Genomic DNA, 25,593 nt, shown 5'->3' with positions numbered 1-25,593 from the left:
ATATAGGGGCAGCTAGATGGCACAGTGAATAGAGCACTGGCCCTGGAATCAGGAGGACCTGACTTCAAATCCGGCCTCAGACACTTAACTCACTTACTAGCTGTGTGACTTTGGGCAAGTCACTTAACCCCAATTGCCCTCTTAAAAAAAAAAAAAGAATCTCCTAAAATAAAGAGAATTTTCCCCCTTTTGCTTTGCAGTGTAAAATGAAGTCTAGAGTTTTTGATGCTGCTGAGAAACAGGCTTCAGCCCTTTCCTACTAGCTCAGAATTGGTAGCAGATGCTTACTTGAGAGGATGTCTGTTTCCTGGCAGGCTGCCTCCTATGCCATGGTCAGTAGAGCTTGTTTGCTCTATGCAGCCTACCTGGTTCTGACACTTGTAATTCTTGGGACTTAACAACTGCTCCCACTCCCCACCCCCCAAAAAAAAGATGGCACTGTTCAAAAAGCCTTCCCTTGGCTTTGGGCAGAACTTGTCCTTTTGCAAGAATTTGTCCAGTGATTCTAACCTCATCCTTGTTAGAAGGTTCAGGTTTCCATTGGTGGGAAGGTAGAGACTAATTAATCAAGCATTGTCTTATATAATCAGCATCCAGACCACTGCCCACATTAAAGGGCTAGGGATAGAAGGCTACTGTTTAAAACAGAGGAATAAGTTCATGGTTCATGCTTACAGGGGCTTTAAAGTCAAACCCAGAACTTTCCTGAGGACAAGCCTGTAATGGAAGTACGGCCTGGGTTAATTCCCCCTTTTATTTTTAATTTATTTATTCATTTTTGCTTTTTTCAGAGGGCAGTTGAGGTTAAGTGACTTGCCCACGGTCACACGGCTAGGTGTGTGTGTGTGTGTGTGTGTGTGTTAAGTCTCTGAGGCCAGATTTGACCTCAGGTTCTCCTGACTTCAGGGCTGATGCTCTACTCACTGTGCCACCTAGTCACCCCTATTCCCCCCCAACACTTTTAAATGAGGAAACTGAGCCTTACTCAATATATATTAGAAATGACCTCCAACCCAAGAAGTGAACTGGGGCTGGAGGAGTCAGACTGAAGTTTCCTTTTGCATTTTTAAAATTTGTTTGTTTATTTTGCTAAATATTTCCCAATTGTGTATAAAAAACAAATTAACATTGAGAAAGCAAGCAATATGATATCGATTATATATGTGAAGTCATGCAAAATATTTCCTTGTTAGTCATTTTGCAAAAGAAAACACACACACAAGTAGAAAGATAAAAGCAAAAAAAGTGTATTTCAATCAGCACTCAGAGTTCTTCAGTTCTCCCTCTGACAGTGGATAGCATTTTTCATCCTGGATGCTTTGGAATTGTCTCAGGTCCTTGCCTTGATCGAAGTAGCTAAGTCTTTCACAATTAATCATCATTATAATATTACCATTATTGTGAACATTGTCCTTTCTATTCTACCCACTTCACTTTAAATCATTTCATATAGGTCTTCCCAGGTTTTTCTGAAACCAGCCTTCTCTTTTTTTTGTTGTTACTTTAATTGTTTGCTCTTATTTTATTTTTAAATTTTTAATAATATTTTATTTTCCCCAATTCCATGTAAAAAAATTTTAACACTCACTTTTTAAAATTTTGAATTCCAAATTTTTTCCTTCCTTTGTCCCCATCCTTATCTTGAGATGATGAGCAATCTGATATAGGTTATACAATCATGTAAGACATATTTCCATATTAGTCATTTGGTGGAAGAAAATACAAAACAACAGCCAATAATAAAATGGAAATAGTAGTTTGATTCAGACTTCTCTGGGTACAGATACCATTTTGCATCATGAGTCCTTTGGGATTTTTTTTAGATCATCGTATTGTTTCAAACAGCAGTTATTCACAGTTGTTCATAGTATAATATTTGTTACGGTATGCAATATTTCCTTAGTTCTGCTCACTCTGCATCAGTTCCTGTAAATCTTTTTTTTTAATTAAATTTTATGTTTATTTTTAGTTTACATCATTCATTTCCACAAGATTTTGAGTTACAGATTTTCTCTCCGTCTTTCCCCTACCCCCACCCCAAAACAGCGATCCCCCTGTATACCCCCTCCCCCAATCTGCTCTCTCCTATGTCCTCAGCATTTCCCCTCTGACCTTCCAGTAGGGCAAGATGATCTCCATACCCCCGTGCCTGTATATCCTATTTCCCAGTTGCATATGAAAAAATAATTATGTGTGTGTATGTATATATGTATATGTATATGTGTATATATATATATATATATATATATATTAACACATTTGATTTTAAAATTTTGAATTCCAGATTCTTTCCCTTTCTCCATAATCACCAACCCTTACTGGGAAGATAGGCAGTTCAATATAGGTTGTACACATGTAGCTATGCAAAACATTTCCATAGTCGATATATTGTGAAAGACTGACTGTAGTTCCCTCCATCCTATTCCGCCCCCCACTTGTTCTATTCTCTACTTTGCTCCTGTCCCTTTTCAAAAGTGGGTGCTTCCAACTTCCCTCCCCCCCCCAACCTTTCCTCCCCTCCATCATCCCCCTTCTCATCCCCTTTCCACCTACTGTCCTGTAGGGTGAGATACCCTATTTAGTGTGTATATCATTCCCTCCCTAAGCCAAATTCAAGGAGAGTAAGGTTGATTCATTCCCTTATGCCTTCCTGTTCTTCCCCTCCATTGTCACCATTTTCCTTCACCTCTTCTATATGAGATCATTTACCCCATTCTGTCTCTCCCCATCTCCTCTCATTATATTCTTCTCTCACCTCTCAATTTCACCTTTTAAGTATCATCCCTTCGTATTCAATTGGTCCTGTGCCCTCTGTCTATGTATACCTATAGCCATATATACACACACTCACATATGTATACATATGCCCATATACCCTCCTATATAGATATATATGTTTATGTATACATATACACACACACACATATATACACATTTCTATTCCCTTCAATTATCCTCATACTGAGAAAAGTTCCATAAGTTACAATTATCGTTTTTCCATGTAGGAATGTAAATAGTTCAACTCTGATAAGTTCCTTATGATTTCTTTTCCCTGTTTACTTTCTCATGCTTCTCTTGCTTCTTGTATCTGAATGTCAAATTTTCTATTCAACTCTGGTTATTTCATCAAGAAAGCTTGAAAGTTCTCTGTTTCATTGAATGGATCATATTTTCCCCTGAAAGATGATACTCAGTTTTGCTGGGTAGGTGACTCTTGGTTTTAATCCCACCTCCTTTGACCTCTGGAATATCATATTCCAAGCCCTTTGATCCCTCAATGTGGAAGCTGCCAGATCCTATGTTATCCTAATTGTGTTTCCACAATATTCAAATTGTTTCTTCTTGGCTGCTTGTAATATTTTTTCCTTGATCTGGGAACTGCGTAACCTGGCTATAATATTCCCAGGAGTTTTCTTTTGGGCATTCTTTTCAGGAGGTGACTGGTGGATTCTTTCAACCTCTGTTTTGCCCTTTGGTTCTAAAACATCAGGTCAATTTTCCTTGAGAATTTCTTGAAGGATGATTTCTAGGTTCTTTTTTGATCATGGCTTTCAGGTAGTCCAATAATTTTTAAATTATCTCTCCTGGATCTATTTTCCAGGTCAGTGGTTTTCCCAGTGAGATATTTCACATTGCCTTCTATTTTTCATTTGTTTAGATATGTTTAATAGTATCTTGATTGCTCATAAAGTCATTAGCTCCCATTTGCTCAAATGTAATTCTGAACGAATGATTCTCTTTAGTGAGCTTTTGACATTCTTTTTCCATCTGGCAAATTCAGCTTTTTAAGGCATTCTTCTCCTCATTGGCTTTTTGAGCCTCTTTTGCCATTTGAGTCAGTCTATTTTTTAAAGTGTTATTTTCTTCAGTCAGGTTGTTGACTCTCTTTTCATGAGTTTCTTGTATCATTCTCATTTCTCTTCCCAATTTTGCCTCTACTTCTCTTATTTGGTTTTCAAAATCCTTCTTAAGGTCCTCTGTGGTCAGTAACCAGTTCATATTTTTCTTGGAAGCTTTTGGTGCAGGAGTTCTGACTTCATTGTCTTCCTGCCATTCTGTGCTTTGATCGTTTTTGTCCCCAAAAAAGAAATCCAAAGTTGGATTCCTTTGCTTGCTTTTCTTCCTTTTGCTTGCTCATTTGCTACTCAATTACTTGACTTTTGAGCTTTTTGCCACAGTAGAACTCTTCTTCCAGAGAGGAGAACTTTGTCCCAAATCACTGGGGTTTTCACAGCTGCTGAAGCTGTTAGTTGGCTGCCCTCTCTGAAGCTTCCACGTGCTCTGGCTCACTGGTCACTCACCCCAGGACCTCCATCCTAGACAGCAATCCAGATCCTATCAGGTTAAAGCAGAAGTGATTACCCCTCAGAATGGTTGCTTGGTCCATCTACAATCTGCAGGCCAGGAGCTCTGAAGCAGCCACACGGCCACACCTTAGCTGCTTCTCCCTCCTGGGGCAGAGGCCAGACTGCACTCCTGGACCCCCTGTTCTCAAAGTCCACTGACCTCTCACTTTGTCTTTGGCATCTATACGTTGATAATTCAGGAAACCGTCACAGCTGCTGGTGATCCACTCTCCCGAAGACTCTCTAACCATGGCTGGTCGGGCTGTCCTGAGGCTAAAACCCCGGACTCATGCAGGGCTGGGCTCTAATCCTAGTGGGCTGTGATGAACCCTTCCTGTCCACCTTCTGGGCTGTCTTCAGGAGATTTGTTTCTCTGTATCACTTTGTGGGTTCTGTAGCCCTAAAGTTTGTTTAGAGTAATTTCCATAGGTATTTGAAGTGATTATGGGGGGAGCGCAGGGAGTTTTCCTACTTCTACGCCGCCCCTCATCATTTCTTATAGGTAGTGCTGGCCTGGAATGAAGAAGTCTTATCTTCGTGAGTTCAGATCTGGTCTCATATACTTACTAGCTGTATGACCCTGGGAAAGGCACTTAACCCTGTTTGCCTCAGTTTCCTCATCTGTAAAATGAGTTGGAGAAGGAAATGACAAGTCACTCTAGTATCTTTGCCAGGAAAACCCCAAATGAGGTCAAGAAGATTCGGATATGACTGAAATGACTGAACAATATTCCTTCACAATCACATGCCCTAACTTGTTTAGCCATTCCCCAATGGAGGGGGAATTTTTCAATTTCAATTTCCAGTTCTTTGCCACCACAGAAAAGTATTTTTGTACAAATAGGTCTTTTCCCTTTTCTTTGATCTCTTTAGGATACAGATCTAGTATTGCTTTTGAATTCTTTTAACATTTTCAAGTTGTTAGTATTATTCTTTTTCAGTTATCAAGCATGATTTTTTTTCCCTCCCATCTCCTTTCACCCACAAAAAAGAAAGAAACTAAGAAAGACCTCTGTACCAAAGAAAGAACCCCTGGATTGCATTCTACACCAGTCACCCCCAGAAGTGTGTTTCTTAACCTTCGTCATCTTTTATGACCGTGGGCAGCATTCTCATTTATCATCCCTCTGGAATCATGGTTAATCATTGCTATGTATATAGTGTTGTTGAAGGTGATAATGATGAGAGCTCTTAGGCCTTTCAGAATTGTCCCTTTTAATAATATGTGTGTTACTGTATAAATTGTCCTTCCATTTCTGCTTACCTCACTCGGTATCTGTCCACCTGCATCTTTCCATGTTGCTGAAACAGCTTTTTCCTCATTTCGTAGAGCACAGTATTACTTCTTGACATTCATATACTGCAGTCTCTTCAGCCTTCCTCCTATTGAGAGGCATTTTCCAGTTTTGTTTTAGGTCTTTTGCCACCACAAAAAGTTCTTGTATAAGTATTTTTGTGCATATAAGACCATTTCCCCTTTGTTTGGTTTCTTTGGGATATAGACCTGGCACAAGGTTCTGTTGGGGCAGGAGAATGTTAAGGTCCATGATACCAGAATAAAAGGCTGGTATATCGAAGATTGGCTCTCCCAGTCAGGGAGTTTTTCAGTTAGAAAAAAAAAAGTACCACGTCTTCAAATGAAAAAAACCAGTGAGAAATTAAAAGTGTGTTTTCTTCATAATTCATGCTCTGGGCCCTAAAACTGCTCTGTGATGTTTGCTTTCTTATCTCACTTGCTAATTTTCAGTGTGTATATGTATATATATATATACACATAGATAGATAGATATATATAGATATACATATATGTAGCTTTAATTTCATAAATTAATAGGTGTCTGAAGTAGGTCATTCAAAAACAGGTTTTTATGTATCAGCAGTTTCTTTTCAGTGAATACTGTTTGTCTTTCACTTTTAAAAAGTTTTAGATTTTCCTTTTCTGACATTTGTAGCATTTCACATATAACACGGCCTCTCATGTTGCAAATTATTTCCTTGAAATTTTTTAAATGTGAAAAAATGTTCTTTTGGTAAGAAAAAATAAGTAAGGATCATCTGTCTTTGTCTCTTCTTCTGAGCCTGTGCAAGTTGTTAATGAGTCAGGGAGCTGTCCAGCCCTGAATTTGGCCAACTCTACGCACTTGGGGCCATAGCTTCTGGTTTAAACAGTCTGTTTAGGTGCTCAGCCCTCCCGTGTCACTTGGGTTGCCTGGGAATATCTCCCACTGCTGTTCCAATGAGACATCAGCTAGCTACCCCTGTTTGCTACCATGAGTCCACCCAGTCTGCCTAGTACTTGCCTGGGCCAACTTTTAAAAAATATTCCATTCTTCTCCCTACCCTACCCCACCCCATCCAGAGAATTGCCTATCAGTTCCCCATTTCACCTTCCATTCCTGATGAGAGGAGAGAGGGACTAAATCCCAACTAGGAATGAATGGGGTTGGGTGGGGGGGACCACAGGGAAGTAGGGGATGGCCACTTTTGACCGGTTAGCAGGTTCTAGGTGTTCAAGCCAGGGCAGCTTACCATCTACTTCTGAAGCCTATACTATGTGCCTCTGTGTCCCAGTGCCATAACCAAGGAAGCTAAGTGCCCCTCACTTCTGTTGTATTGCTAAATCCTTTGAACATTTGCAAGTGATCTTTCCCTGCCAGAGAAGCCTTAGGTAAATAACATTAGATAATCAGCTAGCTACAGAGCATTCTGTAGGGGCATTCAGTTAGAGTTGCAATTGAATTGGTTGAGTTTCTGATTATACCCTTAACTGCCTCTTCTAAACTATTTTATGTCAGGAAGAAAGGAAGCTAATAATAATCCAGCTAGTGTTTCAGACGGCAGCCCCGCTAGTATGTGGCATGAAAATGCTGAGCCAGAGCCGACAGCCAAGCTGAAAGGTAAGTATTTGCGTTGGCTGCCCCTTTGGGGAATGCCTAGAATCTCCGCTATAACGTTCCTGCTCCCGACAGAGTGGCTCCCTACTCTAGCTCTCCAGGATCCCCTTGCCATTGGTGGGGCCTCTTCTGAAGAGCTTGCCAGGAGAGAGATCTCAGAGCTTCTCTGCTGATCCCCAGCATGGAGCTCTTTACAAGGGCCCTCTGATGTCTGCCTGCCGTGGGCACCGCTGCTAGCCGTGGGCACCGCTGCTAGCCGTCACCATGTCTGTGGCATGTGGGGAGGGACTGATACTGACCGTAGGGCTTCCTCCCCTCACATCCAGCCCTCATCTGGCTGTGCCGTCTCTTTGGACTTCGGCACAGAGTGGGGCGAGGCTCCTCTGGAAGCGCCTTTTTACATCATTGTGAGATTTGTTGCTGACATCAGGCCAAGGGCTACGAGATGCTGTCTTGGAGCTCCCTGCAGGTTATCTCTTAGCCAGAAGAGTTTCTATTCTTGATTTTAATAGGAAACCTGTTTTCCAGCACAACCGACTCTGTGAGATCTAGGGTCAGAGCTAGGCTAGAGTGAGAGAATTGGTACTTTGAGCCACAGCAGGTTGTCAGGGTCAGGTCGTGGCTGTTCAAAATTGTGAATTCTCAAGGGCTTTTTTCTGGATTTTATTTACAAGTGATGCATTATTCCTCAGGAAAGCAGTGACGTCCTTTCTCTTCAGGAAAGAGCTTTGGAGCAATAGCATGTATTTCCTTCATGAAAACGATGAACGACAGTTAGTGCAGGGCAGCACGTCAAAGTTTCATCCTTTGAAAAGGAGAAAAAATGAGCCAGTGTCCATGGGATGGAGTTTGGGATGCCTGTGGGATGGTTGTTTGCTGGGGCTTCAGCTGACTAAGGGCCGATGAGACAGCTGCTCAGGGCAGGCGTTTTTGCCTCCCTTGGTATTTGCCCACCTGTCTGTTTTACCACTTCAGTGAGAGCATTGGATTCCATTGCAGACGTATGTATGTGTATGAGGGTGGGGCAGTGGGGAGGATAGTTGTGTATGTGTTACTCAGTCCAGGGGCAGCCCAGCTCACCATCGTTGGAAACTCATTGGGTCACGGTGCACGGCGGTAGCACCAGCTAGCATTGGAAAGCCATGGCCAGTTACGGAACAAGGGAAGGGACAATGCTCCTGCCTCCTTCCTGTTCGTCCATACATCTGTGGGAGTAAGTTTCAGCTGGGCACCTGGTTGGGGAGGAATCAGAGCTGAGGGAACCCCCAGGGAAGGAAACTCCCTCTTCCAGTGACAAACTGCTTTTGATTTTGTGGACACTTTCAACTCGTGACTCTCACCTATGGACTGAGGGCTAACGGTGGGTTGTTGAGCTTCTGAGAGGAGGGCTGGAAGGGGGCCTCCCAGCCATGCCTCTGGGCGCTTTATTTTGTGCCAGCAACTTTTGTTGCCGATCTCTATTGGACAAATAAACATGCCTTCTGTAAATGGCATAAACCAGAGCTTGCTTGTCTCAGCTTGACCTTCTTCCATGTACATAGAAACTCTTGGAACAAATGAAACACTAATTCATCTAAAGTGTTATTACAGTCATAGAAGTGTTTTGTCATTGGGTATTTTCTTAACAAACTCTGGAGAGTGTCAATGCTGTGGGGCGGGGAGGGGCCAGGGAACCCTGCAGCACTTTTTAAAGTTACAAAGGATATTGAAAGGAGTTGGGAATGACTTCTTGAAGTAGTATTGGAAATAAATGTGATATTTGTAAATAACAGAGAAAGTGTCACCTGTAGGCTAAGTACCTTCTGTATGAGTGTGAACATAACAAGATACTAAGCTCACAAAAAAAGCCTCTTTCTCTTCATCCTCTACCGACATGTGGACAAAGCTTTGTCAGCTCAAATAGGGGAGATGGAGAAGGATTTGATTTCACTTCTGAGTTTTCAAATATTTTGGCAACTTGATTCTGTGGGTTCCAGAATAGGAGCAGCCAAGCCCCAGATTTCTTTCATAATAATTGTGGTTTCTTGCCTTGTTGCCTAGGCAGGAAGCAGAGTAGGTGTGTTTCCTTTGAACAATGAAATACATAAAATAAGAAAGAAATGGGAAATACACACACATATACAACAACACGTGTGTATGTGTGTACATATGTATAGTTGAATTTAAAACTCAGAATGAGCAAGCTTTAAAAAATGGCTGCATTTGGATTTCAGTCATGTAACTAATTCTCTGACCATCCTTAGATAACAGCTAGGAAATAGAAAAGGGGAGAGGGACAGGTAAAGATGGTTCTTGTCATGGGTAAGTCCAGCCAGCGTGGGGAGTCGAGGGGTTCTGGAATCGGGCTGCGCTAAGTTGCTTCCTGCAGACATTCAAAGTGAATATATTTTCTTTCCAGGTGACTCCGCTAGTGATACAGGTAAGACTTTTCTCATCCTGTGTTAAGTGATGTAGATGCAAATGCATTTTAATGCCCCTTGTCTGCATGCTCCCTGTGTAGTGTGCTTTAATAGGAACAGTGAGATGCTGGGCATTGCTGCAGAATCATCCACTGGAAGTAATTAAACCCTAAAATCAGAAGGGCCTCCAGAGGCCATATAGACCTACCCACTCACCCCAGTCATACAGCAGTCCACTCTGGAGCATTCTTCAGAAGTTATTTTCTGGCTTCTGATAGAAGCTCCCCCTCTAGTGAAAATGACCTGGACGCCTTCCCAAAGCTGTCCATTCCACCTTGGACTGCCTATAATTGTGAGGAATTTTTCCTTACATCAGGTGTAACATTGTCCATCAGGTCAAGTTCTAACACTGGATCCAGAGAAATAGAAGTCAAATTCCCCTCCCACACGATGGTCCAGATGACAAGATTCTGCCCTCTGCTCTGTCTCCCATCCACCTCCCTGGCATGAGTCTTTTCTAGGATAAACGGTCCTAGCTGCTTCGGGTATGCAGGACTGTCCTCCGAGGCCTGGAGCCCACCAACCCAACTGGTTCCTGTCCTCTGTAATATCATTCTCAAAGTGGGCCCAGAATCAGTCAGTCATCCATTAAGTATTTGTTAAATGCCTGCTTTGTACTAGGGGGTCAGACCTACTACCCTTTAGGAAGATCCCTTTGGCAGCTGAGTGGAGGATGGATTGGAGACATTATGAAAAAGGGGATGCAGGGGAGGCAATGAGCTATGGCAGCCAGACTGAATACATTGCTGGAGTAATGGTCTGACCAGGGCACACCCCACCTGAATTCAGCAAATTCAGCAAAATTTCTTGGCCATCTATTCATGTGGAAGGCTGCATGCTGACCCGGGAGCTACAAATACAAAACCAGAACCTTCATTGTGTTGGGGGACACAACATACACATAAAGAAGGAAATGAAAGGATGTTGGCAGATAGCATTCGAGCCCCCCACTGAGGAAGTGAAACCTGGGAGGAGACATAGGGATTATCTGCCTGCAGGTGAGGGAAGAGTTGGCAGACTTGAGCCCTGGGAGCCTGAAGGGCAGCACCAGAAGCCGTAGGGCCAATAGAGGGTGACAGGTAGAGCCAAGTCCAGAGATGGAATGGGCCGACCCCTGGGGGAGGGAGAGACTCCCGCCTCCTCAGAGGCCTCCCCATAGAGGCTGCGTGGCCATCGTTCTGGTGGGGGCATAGGTTTGACCCTATGACCACTCAGACTTTTTCCAACTATAAAATTCTATGATTCTCTGCCTCCACCCAAGTCAAGAGGTAAATCTCCCAAGTCACCTAGGGTCAGGATTCTCAGGCACAAAGAAGGATACTTGAGGTGCTCCACCCAAGAGCCTTCTCTGACTTGGCAGTTTTCTATTAAAGACTATTCTTTTTTTGACCCAATAGACCACTCTCTGAATCCACTGCATTTTGCCAAGATCTTTCCTGAATTTGGAGAGGCAGCATGCTGCCTAATGTGTAGTGTGTTGGGCTTGGAGTCAGGAAGACCTGAGTTCAAATCCTCCTTCATCTATCCTGGGCAAGTCATTCCACTTTTCTAAGCTTAAGTTTTACCATCTGTAGAGTGGAGGGAATAACGGCACTGACCTCACAGGGCTGTTGTAAGGATCCATTGAGAGGACTGAGGTGTTTCGCAAAACTGGGAACCGAAAAAGTCTTGGGTGTGAAATAATGTTGATGAGCTACTTTGCCAGCCTTGAAACGCGAGATTCCTATTAACTCTCTTAACCATCCTCATCTCCTGCCCTTCATCCTCTTTCTTCTTCTCCTTCATGCAGATGGATCTAAAACCAGGACTGGTTTTCTGTGATAATTCATTGGTTTGTGGGCTGCCATGCAGGTGGACAAAATGGCCACTTTTGTAGTTAATCAAGAAGTGCTGGAATTGTCTTTCCCCTGCAAGCATCCCCTGCCAGGGACTGGGAGGCACCCGCGAGTCCGCCCTGTGGGCGCCGCCTCCTCTCTCAGGGTCTCAATAGCTGAGTCTCGGGATAAGTGGCAGTCCTACCGCCTCTTTGTGTCGCGGGTTCTTTGCTCAGGTGGACGAGATGATTGCTGTCTGTAAGTGCCTGTCACTGACGGGCTATGGCCGTTTCTGCCGAGCGTTTGTTCACATTGTCCGTGTGGACGACAGAAGACATTCTGTGAGCTCTCTGAGAAAAGCTTGGGTGTAAAGAAGCCTCGAGATTGCTCTGCTGTGTTCTGCTCGTCTGTAAGCAGAAATCCCGCAAACTCTCCTGCTGTCTTTATACTTCACTGCATCCCCCCCACTTGTAGCAAAGAATAAAAGAGAAGGGGGGGAGTAGCCACCATGCATCGAGTGAGTGTGCCAAGCTCTGTGCCCACAGGCCCCTGCTTCTTATGGAGGGAGGGCCCAGTGTCTCATCTCGTCTTTGCAGCTAAGCTCAGCCATTCATTTATTCACTCAGCCACAGGGTTTGGTTTCTTCTTCTTTTCTTTTACAGTGTAGTGTGTGTGTGTGTGTGTGTGTGTGTGTGTGTGTGTGTGTTTGTGTGAATGTGTGAGTGTATGTGTGTGTGTGTGTTTGTGAGCGTGTGTGTATGTGTGAGTGTGTTTGTGTGACTGTGTATGTGTGAGTGTGTGTGTGAGTGTGTGTGTGTGGGTGTGTGTGTGTGTTTTACCTGGCACATAGTAAGCCCCTGATAAATGCTCATTTCTGGGTTCCTGTCTTGATTGTGTTTACTTTGCCTTTCAGCCATTTGTAGACGTGTTTCCATGCCGCTTCAGACCCTTCTCTTTCGTTATAGCTCCCTGATAATCCGTCACATCCCCATAACATCATTAGTTCAGCTTTTGCACAGCCGTTAGGCAGCTGCTTGGTTTTCGCTCTTCGCCATCTGAGTAAGCATTTCTCTGAATACTTTGCCTTTGTGGGGCCTTTCTCCTTTGGCCATCCTTGGGGTAAATGGCATGGCCTGGTTTTGATGAAATCATGCTGGCTTATTGGAGTTAGATGCTCATTAACTGTCCCAGTGACAAAGCAGTGTAGCGCTTTGCCAGAAATCAGAACTCAACTCCCGCAGCTTGCGGGCTCTGTCCTTCTCCTGCCCCTTGGAGCCCTCCTTGGCCTTCCCCAGTCTCTGCCAGTTCTCACTCTGGGGTGAGGTTCTGCAGGGCTTGGTGGCTGCACCTCAGGGGAAATGAGACACTTTTAGATTCTCCTGTTTTCTCCTGCCTTATTCTTTCCTTCCTCACCCAGAGATCAGCCTCCTTTGAAGAAAAAACTCAGATCAGAGTCAAGTCATGTGTCCCCTTCCTCGTTCTCTCCACCACAGGGCAGACCTTAGCTTCTGTTGGCACCTTAAGCCAATGCTGCACTTGAGGATTTGGGACACATCTGTTGTTACTGTTGATAATCATCATGATAACATCCGATTATAATTATTTTGGTCCATTCCTGAGATTTCATTAGAGTAGGGACCTTGCCGTGAGGACAGTCTTTCCACCATGGCAGGTCAGTGCCTCTTGGGCAGCTTGGATCTTAGAGGATTTCTTGGGGGCACTGGGAGGCTCAAGGACCCTTGGCCAGGCTCATACAGCCAGTACCTGTCAAAGGTGGGATTGGAATCTCAGTCCTTTCTTGATCCACAATCGCATGTTGCCTCTTGTTGCTGACATTGTGCTTACAGGACCAGGCTACATACTACAATTTTGTAGCCATCCTTAACTGTCTGCCTGTGTTTAAAAATCGAAGTTGCTTCATTCACATTAGTCTCTTTTCATTTTTTGATTTTTGATTTTTGGAGGGGGGAAAGGTAGGGCAGTTGAGCTTAAGTGACTTGCCCAAGGTCACAGGGCTAGTTTTTGTGTTAAGTGTCTGAGGCCCCATTTGAACTCAAATCCTCCTGATTCCAGGGCTGGTGCTCTGTTCACTGCACCACCTAGCTGCCCCCACATTACTCTCGTTAGACAGATTCCTTCCCTTTCCCTCATTTGTTAACTCAGTGAAATTGTTACCGCTGTCACTTTCAGAATTTCCTTCTTGAAAACGTTCAGTCCCACTTGCCTTAAGTATTTGGGTGATAGGATTGTTTGCAGGTCACTCTCTAAATGCTGCACAATGTCCTTTCCCCAAGGAGAGGGGTCACGTTTCCCCAGTTTGCTTCTGTCCTTTCTCCTATAGGACCTTGTTGATCCAAATCAGACTTGTAGGAGAAGTTCCTCTCATCGGGTCCTTGACCTTTTGGTGTGGGAAAGTGAGGACGGAGGGGAGAGGTTGTAGGTGTCCAGTTGATAGGACTTGGCAGCTGGTGGAATGTGTAAGTGAGGGAGTGGGAAGAATCAGGGAGACGCTGAGGTTAAGAACTCGGCTGACTGGGAAGATGAATCCCTGCTTCTTAAGACATGCTTGAGAAATGCAAATCCTCTTCTCAGACACTCATTTCCTAGCTACTTCCTGCCTCTTGTGCAGTGTCCTGATGCGCCTGCATCAGTGGACAGCAGGGAACAGCGCTCCGTGTAAGCTTCCTGGGACTTAGTACTTTCTACTTTCTTCTGGGAAAGCATTTATCCCCATAAACCTCGCCCACAGTGGGCAGCGATCATCTAGCTTGATGAGTCTTAGGCGTGCACTCTGGGCAGCTGGCAGGTCCTTCTCCCTGTGGAGATCAGGTGGACAAGCAGCTGTTCCAGCTGTTCTGAGCAGGCACAGCCTGTCCCTTCCACCTTTGACCCCCACTGTGTGAGCTGTCTTCTGATACTGCCTCTGACCCCTTGTTCCTCTACCTCTGAGCATCCTGCTAATCACTCTGTGAAAATATGGGCAGGAGATAATGTCTGTAAGGGACTGGGCCAGCCTTAAACCTGAGTAAATGGCAGCTGGCTATTTCTGCACTCGCACGTGTGTGCGCATACACACGTGTGCCTGTGTATACATGTAGAAAATTGCATTTTGTACATTTATTCTACAATCATTTATGTTAATGATCATTAACATTCCCTTCTGTGTTTCTTTCCACCCATCAGAATTACCCCTAAGCCTCTCTCATTCACTTTCTTGGCTCTTTTAACCTTGAAGCCTTTGGGGGTTCTGCTTAGGGAGTAACTTATTGTCCCTACTCACCTGACAAGTGGGTGAGTGCTCCCTTTGGAGCAAGGCTAAGCTGCGGCTGAAGCAGAGGTAACCATCACTTGTCCATGGGCAAAAGGTAAATACTGTGGCCTGTGAGCAGGTTGCTGCAGAATTCCCTTTCCTGTTCTTTTTGGTGAGCGAGCGCCTCAGTCCTCTGATATTCTTGGTGGTGGTGGGTCTGTTTCCCTTTCTTAGGGGCTCCGTAGTGAAACTTGATGCAATATTCGTTTAAATTCATTCTTGACTTCATTTAGCATCATACTACCCAAAGCAGCCCCCCACGTGGATGCGTGGGGGTGGAAGCATTTCCTGTGCCTGGCTCCTGCTCTAGTCTGGTGTTTCCATTCCTTTTCCTTTCAAATGTGAGACTGTGTAGAAAGTGCTTAGCATACTGCACAGTATATGGCACGCACTTAATAAATGTTTGTTCCCTTTCCCTACTTCTCAGCTAAAAATGCAAGTGACATTGTTTAGAAACACACCTTATACATTTGTGACAGGGGGGACAGTTGGACCTTGGTGATCATGAGTAGAAATGAATTCTCTGTTTTAAAACCTGGCTTGACTTGTCTCTCTTCCAGTGCTGGTTGGTTGTGTCCTTTCGGGAAGTCTTGACCTTCCTTGATAACCTACTGGCACTGACTATAAATGTGGCCTGCATTAATAGGATGGGTTCCTTTCAGTTTTCCTGATTGCCTCTTTATATATTTAGAAGGAGAAGTTGGAATGGTTACCCAGGAGAAGCCGGTGATGTCAGAAAATACTGAAATGCCCAATGACCTTGCAGCTGGCATCTCTCAGAGGTGGGTGGTTTTTCTTTTCCTCCTATCAACTTCCCATCGTTAGGCCACAGAAACAAGGAGCAGAGTCCGGTGCCCACGATGTTCTGGCATTGATTTGGCTAGCATTTGTGGAAACTGCTTATTTAGTTAATGTAGATCAAGCCGTATTTCTATAAACACACGACATCCCTTTCTATGGAGATGATTCCTAAGTCTGAGCTTGTTTAGAAAAGCAGTATGGAACTTGGATTTGTCTCTAATTATTAGATTGTGATAATAATATTCTCCAGTTTGCAGGTACCTGAGGGCTCACCTGCTGTATTGAGCCTCTTGGGAAGGCTCCTTCACTCAGGCTCCTACATACACACCTCAAGGCTTGCCAGATACTTGTGTGTGTGTGTGTGTGTGTGTGTGTGTGTGTGTGTGTGTGTCCTTTAACATAGGAACTATTATTATCATCATCCCCATTTTACAAATGAGGAAGCCAAGGCAGGCAGAGGAAAAGTAACTTGTCTAGGGCTCACAGCTAGGAAGTGTCTGAACTCAGGTCTTCCTGACTCCAGGTGCCACCCACTGGGCCACAGTCACCTTGCTGCCTCTCCAGCGTGTTTTCTGTAGGATGCAGCCTGCTACATTTGCTGCTACACAGAAAACATTGCTTGTTTTCAGTACTGATGGAGCTAATGTTGTTTTTCTTCTTACAGTCTACTTTAAAACGAGTGACTTTTGAGCTTTTCATATGTGTTTGTTTTTAGAAGACTATCTCGGCCTGGCAGTGCCCGGCCAGCCCCGCCTCGAATCAAGCGATCAGAAAGTGCCGAAGTTTTGGTTCCGGAGAGGTGAGAACTATGGGCCCAGGGCCTGGGCAGGCCCACATGTCTGGGAGAAAATTGCTTGTCAGTCTTACTATTTTGTGAGTTTTCTTATTCTTGCCATTAAAGCAAATTATAAGTCATTTTGCTCATGCATTTTTTGAGATTCTAAGACTGTAGATAATTCAGAACATAACTTTGAAGGCTGGAGTTCATAAATCTCCTCCTTTTATGTAGCCCTTTATAGGATGGTGACTGATCAGAGCTTGATTCACTAATCTGACAATCTGAAATTGCCTTCCCATGAGAATGCTGGGAATAATGGCATCTCATCCAGTCTAACAGTGATTTCCTCTCTTGTGATGACCTGGTGTAATCCTCTCATCAACTCCATTCCCAGGGGAGGTGACAAGTAAAGTGGGTTTGATCACATGTTAGGCCTCATCTCTCCAGAAAGATGAACAAAAATACTGCCAGCTCTTTTATTAACAGCACATACTCTTGAGCACCTCCTGTTCCAACCTGCTGTTTACAACACGAGTAAATCAAGTTGGCACCAAAGGAAAATTCTCCTTACTTGTTGACTCTCCTTTATAATATGATTTTTGCTATTAGCTGTTTGTTCCACAAACCACCTTTGACTTAATTTTACTTCACTGACTCAGAAATAACTTTGTTTTCTCTAAGCCATTCAACTGCACAGACAGAAATTAGGAGACTAAGTAATGCATCTACTGTTGTCTGATTGAGGGAGAGAGGGTTGGCGACTGATAAATGCCTTCCAAGATGGTTCAGCACCTTCCATTGCTTTTCACTGGCAGACTTTCTCAGTGCCACTACAAGAGCCTGGGTGTAGACACAATGCCAGCATGTTTCCGTTTGGTGAGGAACCCTTACTCGCACGTAGAAACGTGAAGTTACACTACATGATAATGAGTGGATTCCATAAATTAGAGGCTTCATTCTTCTTGGGTTGAATTAGTCAAATTTGGTGTTATCCCGTGACCTTTGCCACTTGGAAAAAGCATCACTTTGTTTCAAACAGTCAGATAATCCAGAAATCTGATTTTAGGTACGTCGTGATTGAGAGCTTTTGGCCAAATAATCCCTCACCTTCTCCAAAACCGCAGTGGTTGTCATTGGCACAGACCATTGGTGTAGACTTATATGTGAAGGGAACCGCAAGGAGAAAATGAAGGAAGAATTCTGCTTTAAACATCACTCATCGGATCAATACATGTTTGCTGCACAATCCTTCATGTGCACCTTTGTTATTTAATCAGAAGTCTGGGGCAGAGTAGACTGACTTTGTTTTCAAATGTAAATCAACTCTTACATATTCCCATTTCATCTCCAAAAGATTCTTCTTAATAAATAACTCAGTGAGAAAAATGGAAAAAGTATGCAAGGCCTACTCAAGCCAGACTTCTTCACAGTTCTGAACATAAGCATGACACAGTTAGGGTTTGTTATCGTTAGATCCTGCTGATTGAAAGGGAAAGAGCCAGGGGCCCATTAAGATCACTTCAGATCTGTGTGGAGTAGTGGTAGTGGTGGTGGTAGTAGTAACAGCAGCAGCAACAGTCATTCACCCAGCACTTTAAGGTTCATGGAGTTCTGTATGTGTCATGTCATTTGATCCTTACAACAAACCCGTCTGTTGTTATCACCTGAGGCAGGCAGAGCTCACCTGACTGGCCCAGGGTCACACAACTAGTGTTTAAAGCTGGATTTGAATTCCAGTCTTCCTGACTCCAGGCCCCCCTTCCCCTTCCCTGCCTTCCCCAGCTGTACACTCGATGATATCTGGGACATAAAGTGAGTTTCTGAGACTAAGGACGGCTGATATTTCTGAATTAGTTTCACAAGTGGGCCCTGCATCCTGGGGTCTTGCCTGGTTTGTCTAAAATGGCATTTGCTGAGTTTTGAAAGACAAAGAGCTTCTGACCTCTTAGCATGTCTAGAGAGCTTTAAAGTCCAAGAAGCTTTTTACAAATATTCCCTCCTCGTCTTTTCCTCCACAACAACCTGAGAAGTAGGTGCTTTTGTGATCCCTGATCTACAGATGACAAAACCTCAACAGACAGTGGGGTGGGTGGGGAGGGCAGAAGTCTGAGGCCAGAGTCTAAGCAGTTCTGCTTTTGTCGTCACCTCACACGACTTGGTTCCTGATGTTTCATGTGTCTTAAAGAAAGTGGCTGACGTTAAATTCTAACACAATGGCATTTTTCTTTCCTCAGGACGGGCAGCGGTAAGATGGTCTCCAACGTGATTATCGATTCCCAGAATTCGGATGACGAAGAGGACAGCCAGTTTGTGGTGGAGGCCACCCCCCAGCTCTCCGACGCGCCAGAGATGGACACGGTGTGTGGAGCCGGACCGTGGGGAGCTCGTCCTTTGCCCCTCCCCGCGCCCCAGCGGCACGCGGACTGTTTCCTTCGGGAGATGCCATGTTTCATGGGCTGACCCGGATTTTTCTCATTCAGGGATTTCTTTTCAAGTCTTTAAATGTTCCCAATGGTACCTTTGGGTTTCTCAGTTGGGTGAGGGGACAGAGGGGCAGCAGAGTTAATGTGGCTTTGTGTTTTTATCCAGGCACCAGCCGTCGAACTGGAAGAAGATGAGAAACATGGTATGTTCTGACTTCTTTTCATTATTTCCTTACTTTTCCAAAAGCTAAAGATTTAACAGCCAGTTATCAAAGAAACAGACAAAGCAAGGAGTGATAGACCCTTGGCCCTGAATCAGACACATGCAAGCAAGCTAACCACCACCAAACACACAGAGAAAAACCCACGGCTGCCGCTGCGTGGCCGAGGCCCCCTGGGATCCTCAACGCCCTCCTCCTTCCCCTTCTTCCTTCCTCTCTCCCTCCTCTTCACTTTTCTTTTCTCATTTCACTGGTTTCTTTGCTTTTTTTCTCATTGTGACACATACACAGTTTTCAAAGGACCTAAGGAAAATCACTGGACTCTTCTTGCCTCAGACTCTGGGTCAGGGCACACAGTGACTCCAGGCTGGCCTGTCTCTGAAGGGCCTTTGTGCCAGGAGCTGAGGAAGGGGATGCCAACTCATGGTGTTTATGCAGCCCTTGAACATATGCCAGGCAGTTACATTGGTTCTATAGGCCCACAGGAGAGCCTTGTGAAGGAGACAGTGTGATCCCCCTTTTCTAGATAACAAAATTGATTCTGAGAAAGCCTTTACCTGGTGCCCCAGCTGAGGCAGAGATGGGAGTGGGGCTTCTCCCAGCTCCCAACGTCCAAGCAGGACGCCATGCTTCAGACTGGCCCAGGAGTCAGGAGATCTGCCTTCTGGTCCCTGACCCCACTTTGGAGCTGATTTAGTCACCTTTGCTTCCTTCCCTGTAAAATGAGGCTGACCCACAGAAGGCCAGCTCCTGGGGAAGAGGCTTGTTGGGACGAGGCTTTGTGAGCCTAGCCCAGCACCATACACACACTAGACTTTTCCAACATTTCTGAGGTCCTCTCAAGGTCTACATCTTATGGCGACAAAATATTTCATTATATCAGGGAAACCAGCTGCAAGAAAGAGCCAGGGTCTCTTTACCTGTTATTACTTAAAATTGTAGCTCCTTTATGGGTAAGGTTTTGAGTTGAGGAAGCCCACCCCCCCACCTCGGCCCCAACTCCAAAGCCTGTGGCCATAGCTGGATAGCAGTTTTTGGGGAGTAGCTCCTCCCTCCCTCCAGATGGGGGCCCTGCCCATGGGATGAGTAAGCATCCAGGTCCTCAGAAGTTGGGGAACTGGGAAGAAAACTGGGAAAGTAACCCCTTCACACATTCCCTGTGCGAACCCGGGCAAGCGATCTCACCTCTGTGCGTCTCAGATAATATCACTGTGTGACTGAGATAATATCGGTTTGCAAACTCCCAAACTCTTGCCAAATGTCCAGCATCGTGATTATCATGGTCATTACAACATAAGACTTTATTGATTTTAACAGGTGGACTCGTAAAAAAAATCTTAGAGACCAAGAAAGATTATGAAAAACTTCAGCAGTCCCCGAAGTCTACAGAAAAGGTAATTTACTCATTAGCTGTAAAGCCAAGCCCTTCAAACTGCAGAAATGCTTATGCCTTCCTACGTTTCCAGGGCCAGAAGTTGGGTACTCACGCTGAGACCGTGGCTTCATCCCTTGGGCCTTTCCTTGCCTCCCTTCTCCAGATGTGTGGGTTTAGGGCTGAGCAGATGCTTTGGTTTTTCTGGGACGCTTGTTCCCATGGGGCTTAGCCTGCCGGCACGCATCCTTGGAAGCAACAGCAGCCTTGTGGAGCACCTCGGTGGTTGCAGTGGGGATCCTGCCCCCCCCCCAGTAACCCACCTTCGCCCCCCCCCTGCCCCGTGGCAGCCATGGCCAGGGGCCTGACGATGGGGGCTGCCCGATGATGGGGGCGGCCCAACATCCGGGCTTGCTTCAGACTCAGACAGCCTCACTGACCTAAGGCTGCCAAGCCAGCCCAGTCACTGGGTCCATGCTGTCTACTTTGTCCTGATTTGTTGATCTGTCAAGCCACATTTTGATGGCCCCTGGATACTCACTAAATATGCCAAAGGTGACTTCAGAGTAGAATGGATTCCTTTGTGTTTCTTTGTAAAAGATCATATATTAAGAACTAGATGGACCCGAGAGGCCCTCAGGGCCAAGGACCTAAGGAGGTTAAATGACTTAAGGTCCTGGACCTAGAGTGCGAAGGGCCCCAGCAGCCACCAAAAGTCCAGCCTGCAGTGCATGAATGAAAGTGGGGACCCGCTTGGGGACTTGAGGCCTCTACTGGCTTACCCCTCCAGGCTCCATATGAGTCTCTCTTTGAAGTTAAGTAGATTGGTTTATTCTCTCTCCAGGCCTTGTGCCCAGCACACTCTGAAAACTCCCTCTGAAATGCTGCTGGAAAGCAAAGCTCGTCTGAGCAGTGACTTTCTCTGCTTCCTGAGCCACCCAAGGCAGCTTGTCCTTGTTCCCTTTGCAGTCCCTGCTCTGTGGGGGCCAGTGCCGTGTACATGGGCGTGGGCATGGGCATGGGCTTGGGCATGGTGGATGTGATGGGCAGGCCAGAGGTGGGGGGAGCAAAGCAGAATCTTCCACTGGGGAGCAGGGTCTGGTTCGAGGCCACTTTCACAGCACTTGAAAGGTCGCCTTGTTAAGCAGACAGTGAGAGCAGGTGGCCCTCTCCCACACACACGGAGGCAAGGCCAAGTCGCTTCCACCACTGTGCACAAACCCTGTGTTGGCAAGCTCAGTATCATTTTACCCCATGCACTTTTCTGGACTTAAAGGCCCAGCCCTGCTTAAGCGCCCCGGCCTGGGTCGCTAGGAGGGGCGCTGTGGGCTCCCACAAGGTTCCCCAGGCCTGGCTTTTACTGAGCAGGCTTCTGGTCCCAGAAGCACAGATTTGCATTCTGGGCATGTCCCAGGCCAGTCTTTGAGGCTACACTGGAAGAAAATCCATTTCCTATCGTCTCCACTAGCTTGAATAAAACATTCCGAAAGCAGTCTGGGGATCAGATTGATTGAAGCTTGTTCTCCATCCAGCTCCAGTATTTCCTCTTCATTTTCAAGAGGAAATGCAGACTGTCCTTGGCTTTTGGAGCAGAGCATCAGTGTTCTCTGGCGGCCCGAGGGCCTCCAGTGCTCCTTGGGGCCAGCACTTGGGATGCTTTCACCCCAGGGAAGAAGCATCTTTAAGTCACTCGTGGACTGTTTCCCACTTTTCTCCTCTTCCCTTTTATGTTCTACAATGTGAATTTCAGATTTGTTTCTTTCTGATTCGGTTTTCGTGCTCTGGTGCCCACTTGTGCTCGGTAGAATTAGTGGATTTCCTGACACTTGGCATAGTTGGTTTATTTGGAAGTCACTTCATACCTTGTTGGTCTGGACAGTCAGCCCCTGCAGGCAAGCTCTCTGCTGTCTCTTTAATCCGGTCAGCATAGGGTCTGACCACCACACTCACATCATGCCCGAGCTCAGGCTGTAGAGCAGCGTGCATCAGCTCAGGGACCATTGAGAACTAGGAACCTATTGATTTCAGTGGTGTGGGGACCTCCCAGGTGAGGAAACTCCATCTCACAATGCAGGGAGCACCTTCTCTGTGCCTTAGGATTACCCAGAGCCGTATGGCTATGCTGCCTCTTAGGAAGGCAGTTCTTAACTTTGTGACTATTACACAGTAGGTTATTCATTGTTGAGTTGTTTCAGTCTTGTCCAACTCCTTGTGACCCCGTTTGGGGTTTTCTTGACAAAGGTAATGGAGGGGTTTGCCATCTTCTCCAGTTCACTTGACAGATGAGGAAACTGAAGCACACAGGGTAAAGTGACTTGGCCAGGGTCACACAGCTAGCAAGTGTCTGAGGCTGGATTTGAACTCACAAAGAGGAGTCCTCCTGAGACCAGTGCTCTGCACTACCACACCAGCCGCCCACTGCCCCACCAGCAGGTTATTCAGGGGTGTCCGATGAGCAGCTCATATTTGGAAATGTAAAAACCTGATCTCGTCTTACAGTGCATTTGCCTCTTAGCTGAGTAAAATGACTCCCCTGGATTGCTGTAAACAAAGTGTTAACAAGAGCCCCACATGGTCCATCCATGAGAGAGAATCAGACACCCCAGGATTCAGGCCAGGCTGGGGGCCCCGGCGGGTCTGCTCGGGCTCCCCAGAAGACACATGCTCAGTAAGGGCCTATGCTGTGTTAGTGCTTGGTGCTGGGGCTCCATGGACAAATACGCAAATGGGCCTTCAAGAAGCTTACGCTGTCATGGAGCAAAAAGCAGTGTGGGTCCACGAGGCCCCCTCCAGATATGGGCAGAGGAGACTCAAAGTCACTTTAGAGGGAGGCCATTAAACAGCTGTGGCTGGAGCAGAGGAGGGAAGCGGAGGAGAGGCAGAGCACCGGTGCAGAGACACACCACATCCCGTGACGCTCACAGAGAAGCCCAGGAAGCTGTGGGGAGCCAACGTGTGTTAGAAGTGGCTGGTGGCTCAGAGCGCCAGGAAGACTTGAGTTCAAGTCCAGCCTCAGATGCTTTCTTGCTGTGTGACCCTGGGCAAGTCGCTTAACCTCTGTTTGCCTGTTTCGTCCTCTGTAAAGTAGGAATATTAGTAGCATCTCCCTCCCCAGGCTCGTAGGTGGCTCAAAGAAGATCATGATTGCAAAGCCCTTTGTAAACGTTATAAGGCGCTCTGTACATGCCGCAGCAGGTCTGCACTTACCCCAAAGAGAGAGAGAGAGGGAGGGAGGGAAAGAGCGAGACAGACAGAGAGAGAGGGAGGGAGAGAGTGAGACAGAAAGGGAGGGAGAGAGAGAGAGGGAGGGAGGGAGGGAGGAGGGAGGGAGAGAGCGCACGCGAGCTGAGTGGGAGTGGGGAGGCTCTGGTGGCCCCAGTGGCTCTTTGGTCTGGCCACGAGGGGTCGCTGTTGAACCACTCTCGGAGCACCTCTCCCCAGCCCTGGGCTCTTTTGGGCAGGACTCTCGACTGGGCTTCTTGCCTGGTCCTAGTGCCCCCTCCAGCAAAGCTTGTGGCAGAATCAGTGAAACCCAGACCCAAGGGAAGGCATCAGAAATACCTTCCCTCTGTTGGCTTGTGCGTTTGAAAAAGAAAAACCTTCAAACACCTTCTGGACCCCTGGCTCCGAGGAGGCCGAAGACTAGACAAGTGACCCGGCCCCCTCAGGCTGACCAGATGTCCATCAGCCACGCTGCTTTTGTGGGCTCTGGAGCTGTGTGAGGGGCCTCCAGATTAGCTGCTATAGACAGTCTGGCCCAGGACAAAACCAGAGGAAAACTCTTTTTCTCAGCACACAAAGTTAGTGTCACTATGAAAAAGGGCTGTGTCCGCTAGGATTAGCTCAGGCCTTGACTGACATGCATCTTTGCTCTTCTCTTTGCAATGCTCAGTTTTGAAAAGTGTCGTTAGTGGGAAGACTGCTGCCCCACTCCCTGAGTCCGTGTAAGGGACATTTGCGGCCCCTTCTCTCAAGGGGTTCGGGGTTCCCAGGCTCACAAGGGGCTGTGCCCAACGAGAAGCCCCTCAGTGATGTTCCTGATATGTGACCATGGCCAGCCTCACCACCCATGAGACAGCTCACAATTCTAGGGAATCTAGGGTCCATCCGCAATCTGCCCTCTTCTGTAACATAGACCCATTTTTAAAATCAAGTCCTTGACTTTGGGGCCAAAGAAAACATGTTTCATCCTTCTTCCAGTAACAATCCTTCAAATATATGATGAGTAGAAATTCCCCCTCCCCACCAAAAGTCCCTTTCTTCTGGGTAAACATCCCAAATTCCTTTAGTTCATCCTTGAATGGCATGATTTTGAGGTCCTTTGTCATTGTCCTGCAAATGTAAGTCCTGTAACTAAACCTGGGACTCTACATTTGGCCTGATCAGGGCACCGTTCAGTGAGGGATGTCCACCTCCTGTATTTAGGGCCTGACCCAATTGACATTAGCTTGTCATTGACTACTGCTGAGATTGTAGGCCCTCAGACCCTCACAAGAGCCACTGGCCAGCTGCACCTATACCACCCAATGCCAGCCAATCAGACTTTCGGAAGCCTAGGTGCCCGGTGTATGGGAGCTTCTTCCTAGTCCCTGTGTCACCAGCTGCTTCCCTCTTGTTGGTCATAATCAGACCTAGAATACCAATTACCTCCGTTGTTTTCTCCAGCTTTGGTAGGATGAAATTCTCCTTGGGGCTGGTCACAGATATGTCTGCTCTTGCATTTTGTACAGAGTTCTAGTCAGTGTCTCGGGAGTCGAAATTCCCCATCTCTACAGCATTGTGCTTTTAGGCTGGGGGCGGCCATTTTTCCCCCACTCTCGGTCACTCTCTTCCACCAGCCCCGTGAGCTGTATAGGGTAGAAGGGGACCTGGCCATCAGACCTCACCCCCTGCTGCTCTGCTCTCTGAGGCCCCTGCAGCCTCCTGGGCTTGCAGGTAAGTCACCGTAGTCAGCAATGGGCTTAGGCTGCTGACCTGATCCGTTCATATTCAGTCCCCTTTGAACTGTCACCTTCTAGGCCCAAGGCCTGTTCTGCCCCCTTCCTTAGTGAGTGGTCCCGCTTCTGTTCTTTATGCTTATCTTTTAGGTGGGAGGCTGGAGTGGCCTCGTTTGACCACATTAGTCTCTACACACACACACACACACACACACACACACACACACACACACACACA

General features: G+C 46.2%; 1 protein-coding gene across 10 annotated transcripts in view; it reads left to right on the top strand.

Moving 5' to 3' along the window:
* Positions 1 to 25,593, top strand: part of TRAF3IP1 (TRAF3 interacting protein 1) — an 83,351-nt gene that overhangs the window by 26,910 nt on the left and 30,848 nt on the right. For 4 of the 10 annotated variants that reach the window (XM_069103118.1, XM_069103120.1, XM_069103122.1 and 1 more), the window contains 7 exons: positions 7,142 to 7,243; positions 9,639 to 9,659; positions 15,515 to 15,605; positions 16,340 to 16,423; positions 18,637 to 18,760; positions 18,992 to 19,028; positions 20,364 to 20,440. In XM_069103118.1, the coding sequence (XP_068959219.1) occupies positions 7,142 to 7,243; positions 9,639 to 9,659; positions 15,515 to 15,605; positions 16,340 to 16,423; positions 18,637 to 18,760; positions 18,992 to 19,028; positions 20,364 to 20,440 (536 nt within the window). The remainder of the gene's footprint in view (positions 1 to 7,141; positions 7,244 to 9,638; positions 9,660 to 15,514; positions 15,606 to 16,339; positions 16,424 to 18,636; positions 18,761 to 18,991; positions 19,029 to 20,363; positions 20,441 to 25,593) is intronic. The other 6 variants (XM_069103119.1, XM_069103123.1, XM_069103126.1 and 3 more) reach the window with 3 other exon arrangements.

This window comes from Petaurus breviceps, unplaced genomic scaffold, assembly GCF_028583685.1.
Source record: "Petaurus breviceps papuanus isolate PSGF00001 unplaced genomic scaffold, PetGlider_PUasm1.0 567, whole genome shotgun sequence".
Taxonomy (NCBI): domain Eukaryota; kingdom Metazoa; phylum Chordata; class Mammalia; order Diprotodontia; family Petauridae; genus Petaurus; species Petaurus breviceps.
Note: the sequence above shows the minus strand (reverse complement) of the source record. Positions and strands in the feature narration are given on the sequence as shown.